The 15,807-nt window shown below is 35.7% G+C and overlaps 1 protein-coding gene across 7 annotated transcripts in view; it reads right to left on the bottom strand.

Annotated features, from left to right (window-relative positions):
- LOC133650613 (seizure protein 6-like) overlaps nucleotides 1-15,807 on the bottom strand; it is a 322,692-nt gene that overhangs the window by 169,460 nt on the left and 137,425 nt on the right. For all 7 annotated transcript variants that reach the window (XR_009826259.1, XR_009826260.1, XM_062048070.1 and 4 more), the window contains exons 2-3: nucleotides 3,925-4,620; nucleotides 2,434-2,555 (exon numbers count right to left, since the gene is read on the bottom strand). Coding sequence is in view for 5 of the 7 variants with exons in the window: in XM_062048070.1 (XP_061904054.1) it covers nucleotides 2,434-2,555; nucleotides 3,925-4,620 (818 nt within the window). In the remaining 2 variants the exon portion in view is untranslated. The remainder of the gene's footprint in view (nucleotides 1-2,433; nucleotides 2,556-3,924; nucleotides 4,621-15,807) is intronic.

Raw genomic sequence — 15,807 nt, 5'->3', positions numbered from 1 at the left:
AAAGACAAAAAAAATAAATAAAGGTGGCCAATATAACCAGCAATCGGAGGATTGCTGGTTACTGGGGTTCAATCCCCACCTTCTACCATCGTAGTCACGTCCGTTGTGTCCTTGGGCTTGACACTTCACCCTTGCTCCTAATGGGTGCTGGTTAGCGCCTTGCATGGCAGCTCCCTCCATCAGTGTGTGAATGTGTGTGTGAATGGGTGAATGTGGAAATACTGTCAAAGCGCTTTGAGTACCTTGAAGGTAGAAAAGCGCTATACAAGTATAACCCATTTATTATTTATTTATAATATTAGAGGGTCCATTTAAAACTTGTTTTAAGTTTTATTTTCAAACCATAAAAATAAGAACACCACTGGCTAGCTTTTTTTTTACATTGGTGGTTTTAACAGAACATACATTTCATATCAAATGTAATTTAATTTTAACAATTAATAATTGTATTGAATAAAAATTGCTCGTTGGGCCGAGGAAAAATTATTGTGCACAAACACAAAAGCAGCCCAAGAGAAGAAACTAACAATTTACAGTCATGTTGTTGTTATGATAGAATATACAAACCCCGAAACCAGTGAAGTTGGCAGGTTTTGTAAATCGTAAATAAAAACAGAATACAATGAATGTACTGCAAACACAAGATACTTAACGTTCAAACTGGAAAACTTAGGGGTTTTTTTTGCAAATATTAGCTCATTTGGAATTGGATGCCTGCAACATGTTTAAAAAAAGCTGGCACAAGTGGCAAAAAAGAATGAGAAAGTTGAGGAATGCTCATCAAACACTTATTTGGAACATCCCACAGGTGAACAGGCTAATTGGGAACAGGTGGGTGCCATGGTTGGGTATAAAAGCAGCTTCCGTGAAACGCTCAGTCATTCACAAACAAGGATGGGGCGAGCTGGTGCGCCGAAAAGGGGGGGTAAAGGAGACGGATTCTAGGGGCTCATGATGGAGGGGGGCCAAGAGAGGCCCCTAATGTTGATGAAATCATAATACAGGGGGCCCTGTAAAGATTCTTTTCATGGGGCCCAAAATCCCTAGCGGCGCCCCTGGGGAAGAGGGTCACTACTTTGTGATCAAATGCGTGAGCAAATTGTCAAACAGTTTAAGAACAACATTTCTCAACAAGCTACTGCAAGGAATTTAGGGATATATATATGTATATATATATATATATATATATATATATATATATATATATATATATATATATATATATATATATATATATATATATATATATATATATATATATATATATATATATATATATATATATATACACCCGGGCCAAATGTTTTTAACCCAATGCGGCCCCCGAGTCAAAATGTTTGGGGACGCCTGACCTAGACTTTATGCGCAATTGATAACAAGTGCAAAAGTGGTGCAGAACGCCATATTTTAAATGAGGTATTTGTGTTTATACCGGCTGTCAACATGGAGACGCTCATTTACTATATACAAAACCTTTGTTGTTTTACTATATGTACAACATAATGAAAAATAGAAATATGATATGTCCCACCTATTCTGTCCTGCAGTATATTGAAGCCCGAGTTATACAACAGAACCTACTTTTAGCCTCTGGAATTTTACAGAGGGAAAACGCTTGTTGTAACAAGTTTTTTCTTACGAGATAAATGAATACGTTCATTCTTATGCAATAAATTAATATTATATCACCTATGAAAAAACTAACCCCATTAAAAAAATGACAGTAGACACCATGACAAACACATTTTGGTGTCTGTTAGCTGGTATAAAATGGCATTGCTGAGTCGATGATATGTCTGATATTGTTATTTCTGATAATCTACATTATGTTGACATGGATGGAGTATTCTCTCTCCAGCGATCTCTTTTCTCACAGCCATTAGTGCGTAACTGTGCTAATTTGCACGCACCTTCTAGACGTGCTAAATATTGACACAAAATAGCGGCCGTAGTCTTAATGAATCAAATTGCGAGTGCTAAATGATTATATTTGCATCTCATTCTCCCGGGCGCTACAATAATCACCATATAGTCTGCATATTCAGGAAGACAGATACATGGATTGCACGCTCTATTTTGTTCATTTAAGAGCGGCACAGCTTTGTAGATCAGCTTTGCGTGCGCTAACAAGTTTTAATAAACGCACATTTTTAGTAGATCAGGTCTTAAATGTAAAAACTGCTGCATATGTGATAATGGTTTGATCATGTATTCATTCCACAATATGTGTATTACTGTTATCGTAGTCTGCAGTGGTGTAATTTTCATCCCAAAATGGAGGTGTTTCTTGGTACAAAAATCAAGACGCTAGTTCAAGTGCTAATCAGGGACAAATTAAGTTTTCAGTTTTTATAGTGCACATTTCAACTGAATTAAAAGTATAGTACCATTCCAGCTGCTCACAATAACAACGTGTGAGTCTTAAGCACTGACCTGAACCTCGATGCCATACCCCAGGTAGACCGTAATCAAGTAGTTGCACTCCATTGTGGCGTCAAGCTGCTGCAGGATTTCAATGTTGCCCTCAGGGTCAGTGAAATTTAGGCTGCACGGCTCTGTGGGAGACAGCGAAAAGAGGTGTGATTCCCTTTTCCTTCAGTCCACTGATCTTCCTGACAGCCCACCTGTGTCTCTGTGGCCATGTAACCCTCAAACTATCTCTGTAGATTTGTTCTCCAGCTACAGCTTGGACAGGCAGGACCAATCAGATTGTCTTTGACACATGAGCAACTCTGTTATTTCTGGTGGAGAGATAAATAGCTGTGTGCAGAATGGGCAGCAGACAGAAGAGACACTGCACCTTAAATGTATTCTCCTCTGAGATGCACATGTCATAGGTCATATAAATGCAGACTATGAAATTCAGGCAAATTAACTATTTCCATGCGAATTGGTCCCACACATCTGAGAGCACCTTGAAGCCACTCAAGTCTCTGTTTAAGAAAACACTTAAAACTCCTTGCATTTTCATTATTATAACATTGTAAGTAATTATATATTTGCTTTTGAGAGCCATCAAAATGAACTTGCTCCTCCACCCCTGATGGATTTTATATGTTAAAAAACAACGGTGGATACAGAACCAGACAACTAACCAGGGGAGACTGTAGTATTCAAAGGCGCAAGACTAAATTCCGCCGAATGGTACCGTCTCTTAGAGGCACAACATTATGGAATACTTTACTGGAAGGCATAAGAAACTGTGGGACCAACATGACATTTAAAGTGGTCCTTAAAAAATGGTTCATGTCAAACCAGTCATGCTCCTATAGATGAACATCTCCTTTACTTCCTCTTTTAAAACTCTGATTATTTGTACCTGTGGTGTTATTGTTTGTCTATTGTGTCCATATTGTTTACGTGTCTTGCTGTGTGTTTGTGTTTTTGGTAACACTTTAGTATGGGGAACATATTCACCATTAATTAGTTGCTTATTAACATGCAAATTAGTAACATATTGAGTACTTATTATGCATTACTAACCCCAACCCCAACCCAAAACCCTAACCCTCTAACCCTAACCCTCTAACCCTAACCCTAACCCTAACCCCAACACCAACCCTAACCAAATAACTCTAAATTAAGTCTTTGTTACTTAGAATATGTTCCCCCATACTAAAGTGTTACCGTGTTTTTCTACCTAACTTGAGACAGTAGATGCAATTTAGCTTGTGTGCTAATTCCAGCATATTTATGTTGAAGCTATTGTTGCTGTCACATTGACTAATATGTACTGTCCTAATTCAAATAAATAAATACAAATAAAATATCAGAACAGCAAGAGACGTAAAACTTTGAATTTTCTTTGGGGTTTGGGTTATTTTAATGCTGCTGCTACTTATTTCACAGTCATTTAAACACCCTGCTGTGTTCCACAAACTGATCTCAGGAATTAAGAGTCTAAGAAATTAGAAACATGCTCACCAGATGTTTGCATGGTGGTTATTGTCGTAGTCGTGATTAGAGAAGTTGACGTTGTGGCACCACCCTCTGTTCGGGATGTTAGGTTTGGGAATGGCGGTTTGGGACTGGGATTGTCTTTTGGAGTTGTTTCCTTTGACTGCTCTTTCTCCATTCTCATTGTGGAGGGTGCAATATTTGCATCTCCGCTTAAAGCGCTCCAAGGTTTGGGTTGATCTCTCTGCAATGTAAAAGAAGCCTCTGGTGTCTTGTCATTATTTGGTGTTACTCGTGTGGTGAGGGAGGACTTCTGGAGAAGAGACATCAGAGGTTTGGGTGTTGTTGAGGAGAATGTGGTAAGTGATGATGTGGCAGCCACCGTAGCCGTCGAAGCGATGTCTGAGAAAGCTGGGGCATCCTCATGGGGAATTGTTTGAGTGACTGGCTGCACTGAATCTGAGGCAGAGCTTGGCATGGTGGGATACGCCACCACAGAGCCATCGTTTCGAAAAAAGTGCTGGTCCCCCTGAAAGTCCCGTAAGAGAAGGTGCTCATGAATCTTCAAACCCTTAAGGACTGGATGGTGGTCCGGGCTGTTAATCGGTGATGCAGTGGTGACCCAAGGGACATCACCTTCTGTGTCTTCTGTTGATGGGTGTGTAATGTAATCGTTGTTTATATCTAAAGTCGACCTCCTTATGCCATCATTTTCATTTGGACCTGAAATGAAAGGCACAATATTGTCAAAGACTGACCTATATAAACATTTTAAAATGTTTGAAATAGTAATGCTTGTGTTATATTTCTAGTTCGTGAAAGATTGCTTTGTCATCTCGATAAATACTATAGTATTCTGCCATTACGACAAAATATACCCAGCCAACAACAAAAGAAGACATCCTAGCATTTATCTTTTCATATTATCATGTAACTGAAAAGACATTTCTCTGTGAACTACCATAATTCAGGGGTGTCAAACTCAATCGTACTGGGGGCCAAAATTCTAAGCACACTTTAAATTGCGGGCCAAACAGGATTGACAGTTACATGTGTTGTTTAATGATTACCAATATATAAATATATATACATATACACAAACATCTATATACATGTATATAATTCGTGACCATTTTTTTCCATATCGCCCAACACTAATATATACTATGTGTATATATATATATATATATATATATATATATATATATATATATATATATATATATATATATATATATATATATATATATATATATATATATGTATATATATATGTGCCTATATATGCCTATATATATATATATATATATATATATATATATATATATATATATATATATATATATATATATATATATATATATATATATATATATGCCTATATATATATATATATATATATATATATATATATATATATATATATATATATATATATATATATATATATATATATATATATATATATATATATGTGCCTATGTATGCCTATATATATATATATATATATATATATATATGTATATATATATATATATATATATATATATATATATATATATATATATATATATATATATATATATATATATATATATATATATATATATGAATATATATACTGTATATATATATATATATATATATACACTACCGTTCAAAAGTTTGGGGTCACATTGAAATGTCCTTATTTTTGAAGGAAAAGCACTGTACTTTTCAATGAAGATAACTTTAAACTAGTCTTAACTTTAAAGAAATACACTCTATACATTGCTAATGTGGTAAATGACTATTCTAGCTGCAAATGTCTGGTTTTTGGTGCAATATCTACATAGGTGTATAGAGGCCCATTTCCAGCAACTATCACTCCAGTGTTCTAATGGTACAATGTGTTTGCTCATTGGCTCAGAAGGCTAATTGATGATTAGAAAACCCTTGTGCAATCATGTTCACACATCTGAAAACAGTTTAGCTCGTTACAGAAGCTACAAAACTGACCTTCCTTTGAGCAGATTGAGTTTCTGGAGCATCACGTTTGTGGGGTCAATTAAATGCTCAAAATGGCCAGAAAAAGAGAACTTTCATCTGAAACTCGACAGTCTATTCTTGTTCTTAGAAATGAAGGCTATTCCACAAAATTGTTTGGGTGACCCCAAACTTTTGAACGGTAGTGTATATATATATATATATATATATATATATATATATATATATATATATATATATATATATATATATATATATATATATATATATATATATATATATATATATTTATATATATATATATATATATATATATATATATATATACATATATATATGTATACATACAGTGTTGGGACTAACGCGTTACTTTGTAACGCGTTACTGTAACGCCGTTAGTTTCGGCGGTAACTAGTAATCTAACGCGTTATTTTTTATATTCAGTAACTCAGTTACCGTTACTACATGATGCGTTACTGCGTTATTTTACATTACTTTTAATGTAGTATAAAGTGTGTTAGTGTCGTAGTTCTGATTCTTCTTGTGTCACAAACCGGAGAAGAGAGACCTGCGCTCTGTGTGTGTGTCTGAGTGTGGGGGGAGAGAGAGGAGGGGGGCGTGTCTGATCATGGCGGAGCTGCAGTCGAGTTTGTTAACATATATATTTTCACTACTTTTCTTTTGTCGAGCACAAAGAAAATAACATTTTAGTTAAATGTAAATTGTGCTTTGGATCAAAGATCCCATCTACTGCCCAAAACAGCAATTCAAATCTGCTTAAACAAGCTACATAAGCAACATGCTTCCACGTAGCTAGTAAAGAGAGACAGAGACTCCGATGCCACTTTCCCTCCACCACTTAAGGATTAACTCTGCCTCTGCTCATCATTCAGCACTGAAGGTACACACTCTGTCAATCAATGTTCCCTCTAATTGTTCATGTGTGAGCAAACGCAAAAAGTCCGTGAGCATTGAGTGGAGGCCATGTGAGCAACATCAGACGTGCACACTGTGGCTACACCAGCAGCACACCTGTCCCAAACCTGACTAAATAACAACTTACATCTCCAGCCATCCATCCATTTTATACCGCTTGTCCCTTTCGGGGTCGCTGGAGCCTATCTCAGCTGCATTCTGGCAGAAGGCGGTGTACACCCTGGACAAGTCCCCACCTCACCGCAGGGCCAACACAGATAGACAGACAACATTCTCTTATTATTATAATCAAATGACAGCAGTCATTTCCTTTTCTAACATAAGTGTTTAGGCCCACTTACAATGACAATAACAACAAATATTGTTTTTCATGAACTGTGTACTTGTATTGTTTGTCTGGGTGGAGGTCCTGCTTTGGAAATAATTTGTACCCCTTTCAGACGTTGCATTTAGTTCCCATTAAAACATTCACATGTTGCACAATGAGATGTAAGCAGGGGATCATGTGTACATTCCTGCAACTTCCTGTTTGTAAAAAAATATATTTTTATGAGTATTTATTTAATATACTAATAGCATTTCATGATTAATATTTATAAATTAAGATTCCTGATAAATGAAACTAGAATAAGCACACATTTGATTGGTAAATCATAGTGTAACGACATGGAATGACACTTTATGTGTGGTGTTGGCGTTGTCCGACTTTTTGTGTGGCTGTAAACGCATCACTGGCTAAGTGCCAATGCCATATGTGCATGTGTTGGCGCAAGTGAGAAAGAGCGAGCGGCTGCTGTTGATATAACAAAGTTGCTTTTGGTCTGGTTTGTACTGCAGAAAATGACCACTTTTGCTAGATATCTTTTTTTTTACTAATATTTTGGTGATGTGTTTATGGCCGACAATAAAGAGTTTTGCTCAGTAAAGTGATGGATGGAATTCATGTCCTCAAAGCGTCTCGACAGACGTTACAATATTTGAACAATGATGACGAAAACTGTTTTCTCTGTCGTGTCCGTGTCGTGTTGAAAATTGTTATGCGCTTATTTTTTTATTTGATTTTGTGCGTGGCAAAGATTTGCAGTGCGCAGAGGACGCTTGAGCAGTGCGCAATTGCACAGGCACGCACCTTAGAGGGAACGTTGCTGTCAATTCTCATATATACTCTTTCATCCTAGACTTTTACAGTGTTTGACTATCACATCACTCTAAATGTATAGACTACAAAGTTCACAAACATAAAGAGGGATTCTAGTGGGCCAGACCAATCTTTCCTTATCTCTAAACTAAAACTGGGGAAATGTTTAGAGTGGTCTGAGCTTCAGACATGATTTTGTGTCAGAATTCTTTGAGGAAAAAATGCCTGGTTAGGCTTTGTGTATGTAGTGTGTGCCTTTCTTGCTTTACAGCTATGTTGTTATTATGCTGTTTGTTACTTATGTATGTTATGTTGCAGATATTTAACATAGTTTTGTCAATTTGTTCTGGCCAGAAACAAATTGGCCTTTGTCACATATCTTTGTCTTTGTGTGTTGTATGTAGACCACATTGCTTAGCAGAGTTCAGTGATGCAAATGCATGGCAAGTTGATCAACACATTGTATTATTCTCCAGTGTAATAACAGTACTGAAATGAAGGCTATAGGGCATTAATGGGAGCTTTAAAAAAAAAGAAGAAAAAAAGAAGTAACTAAATAGTTACTTTTCAAAGTAACGCATTACTTTTTGGTGTAAGTAACTGAGTTAGTAACTGAGTTACTTTTGAAATGAAGTAACTAGTAACTATAACTAGTTACTGGTTTTCAGTAACTAACCCAACACTGTATATATATATATATATATATATATATATATATATATATATATATATATATATATATATATATATATATATATATATATATATATATATATATATATATATATACACATATATGTGTATGTGGGCTCTGTACCGAGGATGTCGTTGTGGCTTGTGCAGCCCTTTGAGACACTTGTGATTTAGGGCTATATAAATAAACATTGATTGATTGATTGATTGATATATATATATATATATATATATATATATATATATATATATATATATATATATATATATATATATATATATATATATATATATATATATATATATATATATATATATATATATATGTGTGTAAATATAAATATATATATATATATATATATATATATATATATATATATATATATATATATATATATATATATATATATATATACTGTATATATATAAAAAATGATATATATATATATATATATATATATATATATATATATATATATATATATATATATATATATATATATATATATATATATATATATATATATATATCCGATTAAATTAGTGGGTGTATTGATTTTCCCGGTCAGGACCAATACAGTCACATAGTTGTTCTGTGAGAGCCTGCAAGTCCGCATTCGGGGCAGGATTACTGGTACGCTGCAGCAGAAAGTCTGTTACCAAAGTTGCTGCTTCTTCTCAATGTTGTGTTTCAACATCTATGCATGTGTTAGTCATATTTCTTTATTTTATTATTCTGGCTGGGCTGCACTTCCAGTTGTGTAAGGTGAAGAGGCACAACGCTGATTGAACATTCATTACGTCATGAGGAGAGTGACTATCGTGACGGTGGAACGAGATGATGGTGCACAGGGACACACAAACACACAAACACATGGACTTTCACAATGTTATGTCAGACCCACTCGACATCCATTGCTTTCGGTCTCCCCTAGAGGGGGGGGTTACCCACATATGCGGTCCTCTCCAAGGTTTCTCATAGTCATTCACCGACGTCCCACTGGGGTGAGTTTTTCCTTGCCCGTATGTGGGCTCTGTACCGAGGATGTCGTTGTGGCTTGTACAGCCCTTTGAGACACTTGTGATTTAGGGCTATATAAATAAACATTGATTGATTGATTGATGCTAATGTACACAAACACACACTCATTAACAGACAAACACAGGATTACGGTCAACAACGGTGGATTGTTCTGTGCAGTATAACACCATGCATTGTTGCTTCCTTACTATTTACTACTGCTGTAACTTCTAACATACATGTCCGCCATGTTGGATCGAGGAAATATGCTAACAGCTGATCACCGTGATCGAACTTAAATGAATCGCAATCAAGGATCACGATCATATAATCGCCAAGCCCTAGTATATACTGTATGTGTGTGTGTGTATATATATATATATGTGTATATATATATATATATATACATACTGTATATATATATATATATATATATATATATATATATATATATATATATATATATATATATATATATATATATATATATATATATATATATATATATATATATATATATATATATATATATATATATATACTTTACATGCAGTCAATCCAATTTTTTTTTGTCCAATGGGGCCACCAAGAGTATGCTGCATCCACTAGATATGTGATTCTAGCTCACAATGTAACTCAAATGTGACTATTCTATTAAATCAGGATTTATTGCCATTGGAAGATAATTATTAGGAGTTAAGATAGTTTTGTAGTTTTGCATGTAGTTGTTTTGGGTCTGTTGAAAGTGGTTGTTACCCCACCAAGTAAGCAAACCTTAGAATCATATCAGTCATGTTTAGGAACTACAAAGGTGTTGATGTGGTGCATCAACATAACAAAAAGGTGAGAAGAAGCCACATTTTCTGCAGGGACTTTTAAATTCAACAAGTCTCTAACAATGACAATGTTTCCAATTAACCAAACACAGTTCGAGTTAAGCTAGAAAATAATCAGCAACCGCTGAGCGATACAGGCAATTAATGTTTAATTAAAATACTTTGATAAATAAAGTGAGTCATTTCACAAGCGGGAAGTAAACAACACAGGCCTGACGGGTTTATTGTTGCATATTTGACCTACATCTGTTCAGGTGACAGCCTAAATCTGTGTACAGTGTAATCATTTCCTGTTAAGTGGCAGCTCATGCCACGTAATTAAATAGTGTGTCCACAAGTGTCTTTTTTTTTTTACACAATGTGTCTGAGAATTTTCTGATGAATGGTGAGCGACCAACCCCTGCCAAGCTGACTTAAAAGCTTTGACAGTAACTAGCAAATAATCCTCCAGTTCCAGCTTTAACAAATTCATTTCACACAGTAAGATAAGAGTCATTCAAATAAGAGTGTCAAACTCCTTTTCATTGAGGGCCACATCGCAGTTAGAGGGCCGCTTATAACAGTGAATATATCCATCCATCCATCTATCCATCCATTTTCTAATGAATATATATACATATAAATGTATATTCGCCTCATGATATTATTACAAAATTGCCTATGCATGTTGTAATTTGCATGTCTATCTGTGTTGGCCCTGCGATGAGGTGGCGACTTGTCCAGGGTGTACCCCGCCTTCCGCCCGATTGTAGCTGAGATAGGCTCCAGCGCCCCCCGCGACCCCGAAAGGAATAAGCGGTAGAAAATGGATGGATGGATGTTGTTTACTTACAATTTGATGAATAACTCGCTTTGAAAGCAGAAGTCAAGCAGAACATTTTTTTTTTTTTAACATTTTTTTTTAAAACATATGATATTATAAGAAATGTTGCATTATTAGATAATATTAAAGTTGAAAAGATATGCAATTGCATGCTTTTTTCCCCCTTCAAAATGGAAAGAACGATTACATCATTTAAAAAATATACAACATAAGGAAGCCACGAATATTTCTATAATGAACTTCTATATTGAATAAAACTAATTATGTCCTAGACTGATGCAAAGTGGAAAAGTGTTCTGTGGTCTGAGGAGTCCACATTTCAAATTGTTTTTGAAAACTGTGGACGTTGTGTCCTCCGGACCAAAGAGGAAAAGAACCATCCGGACTGTTATAGGCGCAAAGTTCAAAAGACAGCATCTGTGAGGGTATGGGGGTGTATTAGTGTCCATTAGTGCATGGGTAACTTACACATCTGTGAAGGCACCATAATGCTGAAAGGTACATACAGGTATTGGAGCAATTTAAGTTGCCATCCAAACAACGTGTGTTTCATGGACGCCCCCGCTTATTTCAGCAAGACAATGCCAAGCCACATTACACGTTACAACAGCGTGGCTTCGTAGTAAAAGAGTGCGGGTACAAGACTGGCCTGCCTGTAGTCCAGACCTGTCTCCCATTGAAAATGTGTGGCGCATTATGAAGCGTCAAATACGACAAGGGAGACCCCGGACTGTTGAACAACTTAAGCTGTAGATCAAGCAAGAATGGGAAAGAATTAAACTCTGAAATGCTTCAAAAACTGGTCTCCCCAGTTCCCAAACGTTTACTGAGTGTTAAAAGGAAAGGCCATGTAACACAGTGGTAAACATGCCCCTGTGCCAACTGTTCAGCAATGTGTTGCTACCATTCAATTCTAAGTTAATGATTATTTGCACAAAAAAAACAACTTGTCTTTGCAGTCTATTCAATTGATGCAGATGGCTCCCTTTGAGGAACGCTGGAAAGGTAAAATAATAAAACCTTTAAAATAGTAAGAATCATGAGTAGAGATAAAGGATCAAACAAAAGTAAGACGTATGAAGATTAAAAAATAAATAAAATATACAAATAAAATATACAGTAAATATATAATAAATACATAGGACTAAATACAATCTTGCATTACTAATAAGATAAAAAGTAATGTACGAATGACTTCAATAAACTTAATAAATATTCTGTAAAAGCAATTTAAAAAAGGTGGGTCTTAAGCCTGCTCTTAAAAACATGATTGTTCTCTGCAGCACTGAGGTCCTCCGACAAGCTGTTCCATAGACGAGGGCCATAATGGTATGGTATATATATATTTATATGTGTAAACAAATGTCAGGTAAGACAACTCAGTTGCGTCATGCAGTCAGTCTGTCAGCCTTTTCCATGACTACATACAGACACTGGGACATCATGAGTTAGTCTTAACTGTATGCATGCACATGAAGTTATTGTTTGTCCCTGTTTAGTGTCACCTTTTATATGTAAACACTTCATTTGTACTTGCAACCAAAAATCTCGATACTCATCTGACTTTGACATTATTGATTGACATTTGGATTTGTCAAATTGGACCATATGCCGCAGCTGCAGAAAGGCTGCAGAAAGTCTGCAGACTGCTTGAAATATGTGTACTTTCACAATCATCCAGAGTTGGATGTATCTATCTAAACACCCAAGCTGACTAAATGGACCATGGTAACACACTTACTGCTTGACATGAAACCGCATTTTATAGATCTTTTTCACGGAGAGGACTTATTCCAAACAGCATAAAGAGAGGTCTGCTTGAACGATTGAATCACCTCGTGTAACTGCAAAAGTATAGAAAAATCTATGAAAAGTATACGACAGCGCTTCAGAGTTGTCACACGTCATGATTGAAGTTATCGCCTTCCTTCTCGTACTCACTGTCTGTCAGTCAGCTTTGGACGAGCCACCTGGCGCCCTGCAGTCAGGATATTGAGTGGGAGTGAGGAACTAAGCTAAACTAGAGTTTCTCATACGAAAATCAATACAGAATCAATGAGTACAGGTTGGAAACCTCACTGCGGTGATTACCGTTCAGCCATAATGTTCTCTGAAGCCTAATTGGAAGTTTGCAGTTGAAGTCGCACATACATTTGACATTGCTTCTTGCCAAAACTATAGAACTGGAACCTAGAAGAGAAGGTTTTTTTTTTTAATTTTCATCCTGCCATCATCCAAATGTAAACCATTTAGTCTCACTACAGAGGTGCTGTTGTATGCAGTAGTTCCTGTGCTCTGTAGGGAGCAGTGAGGCGCAGAAGTCAGCAGTAGATGAAGAAAACTTGCATGTAAACAAACATGGCGCTACGAAACGACACACACACTGAAAATCTGACTTTTAACAGCTACTGGGCTTTTGCAAGATATGCATTTACCAAAAATACAGTGGGGGAGCCGATGTATGTGTATATATATATATATATATATATATATATATATATATATATATATATATATATATATATATATATATATATATATATATATATATATATATATATATATATATATATATATATATATATAAATTATTTCCAAAGTGAAAGTCAGTATGTACTTGCTAGTCCTGAAAGACTGTGTGTTTGCTACATTAGTGCAGAACAACTCCACGTAAATACCTGTACTCAACGATACCAATGTTGGTACCTTTTTGTGTGTTATTGTGGTAATAAATGCTATTTTTAATATTAAGATCTAATTTAATTATTTATGTATTTTTTTATTCTATGATAACACTAAGATGAGTATGATGAATGCGATGTGTAGGTGTTATATCTTGTTTTCTTACACTTCTGAGTATTGCAGGTGTTATAAAAAAGGCAGTTTTGCAAAGGAGTAGGACCGACACATTGAAAGTGTGCGGGTGTTGCTGCACTGTTTGTAAATAAAGCCAACAAAACCTAAGTTACGTTTTTTTTTGAGTGAATATACTTTGATATCACAGCAAATATGCATTAATTTCACTTTGTCCTCAGTGTGTTGGTGTAGTCAGGAAGTAGTATTTGCCATTAGGCTGAATGCGCCAGTCTTCCTGTTTTGTTGATCTCTACAAAGTGTTTACAGTGTAAGTATTGTATTTATCGGACACCAACTTTTTGTTTGTTACGTTAATCTTAGTTGTAGTTTTGAATACCAAATTTAAAGGTATCAGAATATAAAAAAAACATTACAGTACCACATTCTGTACCGATCCCCATAACAAAATTGGTTCAAAAATTTAGCTATAAGGATTTTTTTTTTTTAAATGCAATGCATTTAATTTTACTTTCTGTACTGTAAGTTAAATTTAAAATTCAAAATTAATTAGGAATTGAATGTTTTGTATCTACTGCTCCTCTTGTTTGTCTTCTTCCGCAGGTGATTATTTTGTGATTAGCTGACCCCACCCTGAGGTGTTTCATCTGTGTTGGATTATCGCAGCTATCTGTGAGTATTTAGTGTGTATGTTCATGTTCTCCTGTGTCGCTGCCTCATCTCCATTAAAAGCCAGTACATATTTATGGGACACAGTAGCAATTCTAGCGTCAATGGCGCCCTGTGCTAGACCCCCCTCATATAAATAATGAAGTGTATTTTGTTTTAAAGCAATGCATGTTGTAATTCACACCCCTTACTATTAGTCACACATATCCTGACCGTATGCATCTCTCCCCCATCCTCCCCCATCCTTGCAATTGAAGCAATTGCCCATGTGGCACATATCTAGAACGTCCACTGGTGAGACATGTTTGTATCAATCATCTGTTTTTTTTCCCCATTGTTTTTACTGTACTTTGAAAGTACTTAAATTGGCATGAGGATAAACGATTTAGAATTTTGCAATCTTGTGAATGAGTCTGGTAGCTCATCACTGAGAGTTCATCTAAGAGAACAAATTTGGCTTTGTTTAAACCAAACACACATTTTCTTAACTGTGATTTTGGCAAAGATTACTGAGCCTGAGTCTGGAGCCAAAAGCACAGAAGGGCCCCTCTGTCACGCAGTTCAATCTATAGCTGGAATATCTCACTCGACTGCCTGCCAATTTAAATTCACTGCACTTGAAGGACTCCAATCAAGTGTAGATGTACTGTAATACGCTGCTTTAACTATCCAAGTGTCAGAACAAGGTGATCTTCATGTGCTCTGTCAACTTTACAAGATGGGCATGCCGCCATCATATTTAACGATCCAGTGATCAATGACTAAAAAGCCCAAAGAAACGATTGGTGCTGCAAAGTTGGATGCATGATGCATGTTTTTAATTGCTAGTAGTCCAGAATGTTACGCTGGTAGAGCACAGCGCTATTGCAGACAATATTGAGGATGATGCGAGCTCCCTGTTGTGCTCTCATTTACTGCAGTAGAGCTTATACGGCTAAAAGTAGATCCCTCAGCTGAAACACTTAAGAGGTTATGTGTGTAACTGCATCAAGTC

This window comes from Entelurus aequoreus, linkage group LG05 (assembly GCF_033978785.1).
Source record: "Entelurus aequoreus isolate RoL-2023_Sb linkage group LG05, RoL_Eaeq_v1.1, whole genome shotgun sequence".
Taxonomy (NCBI): domain Eukaryota; kingdom Metazoa; phylum Chordata; class Actinopteri; order Syngnathiformes; family Syngnathidae; genus Entelurus; species Entelurus aequoreus.
This window is presented reverse-complemented; position numbering and strand designations above follow the sequence as displayed.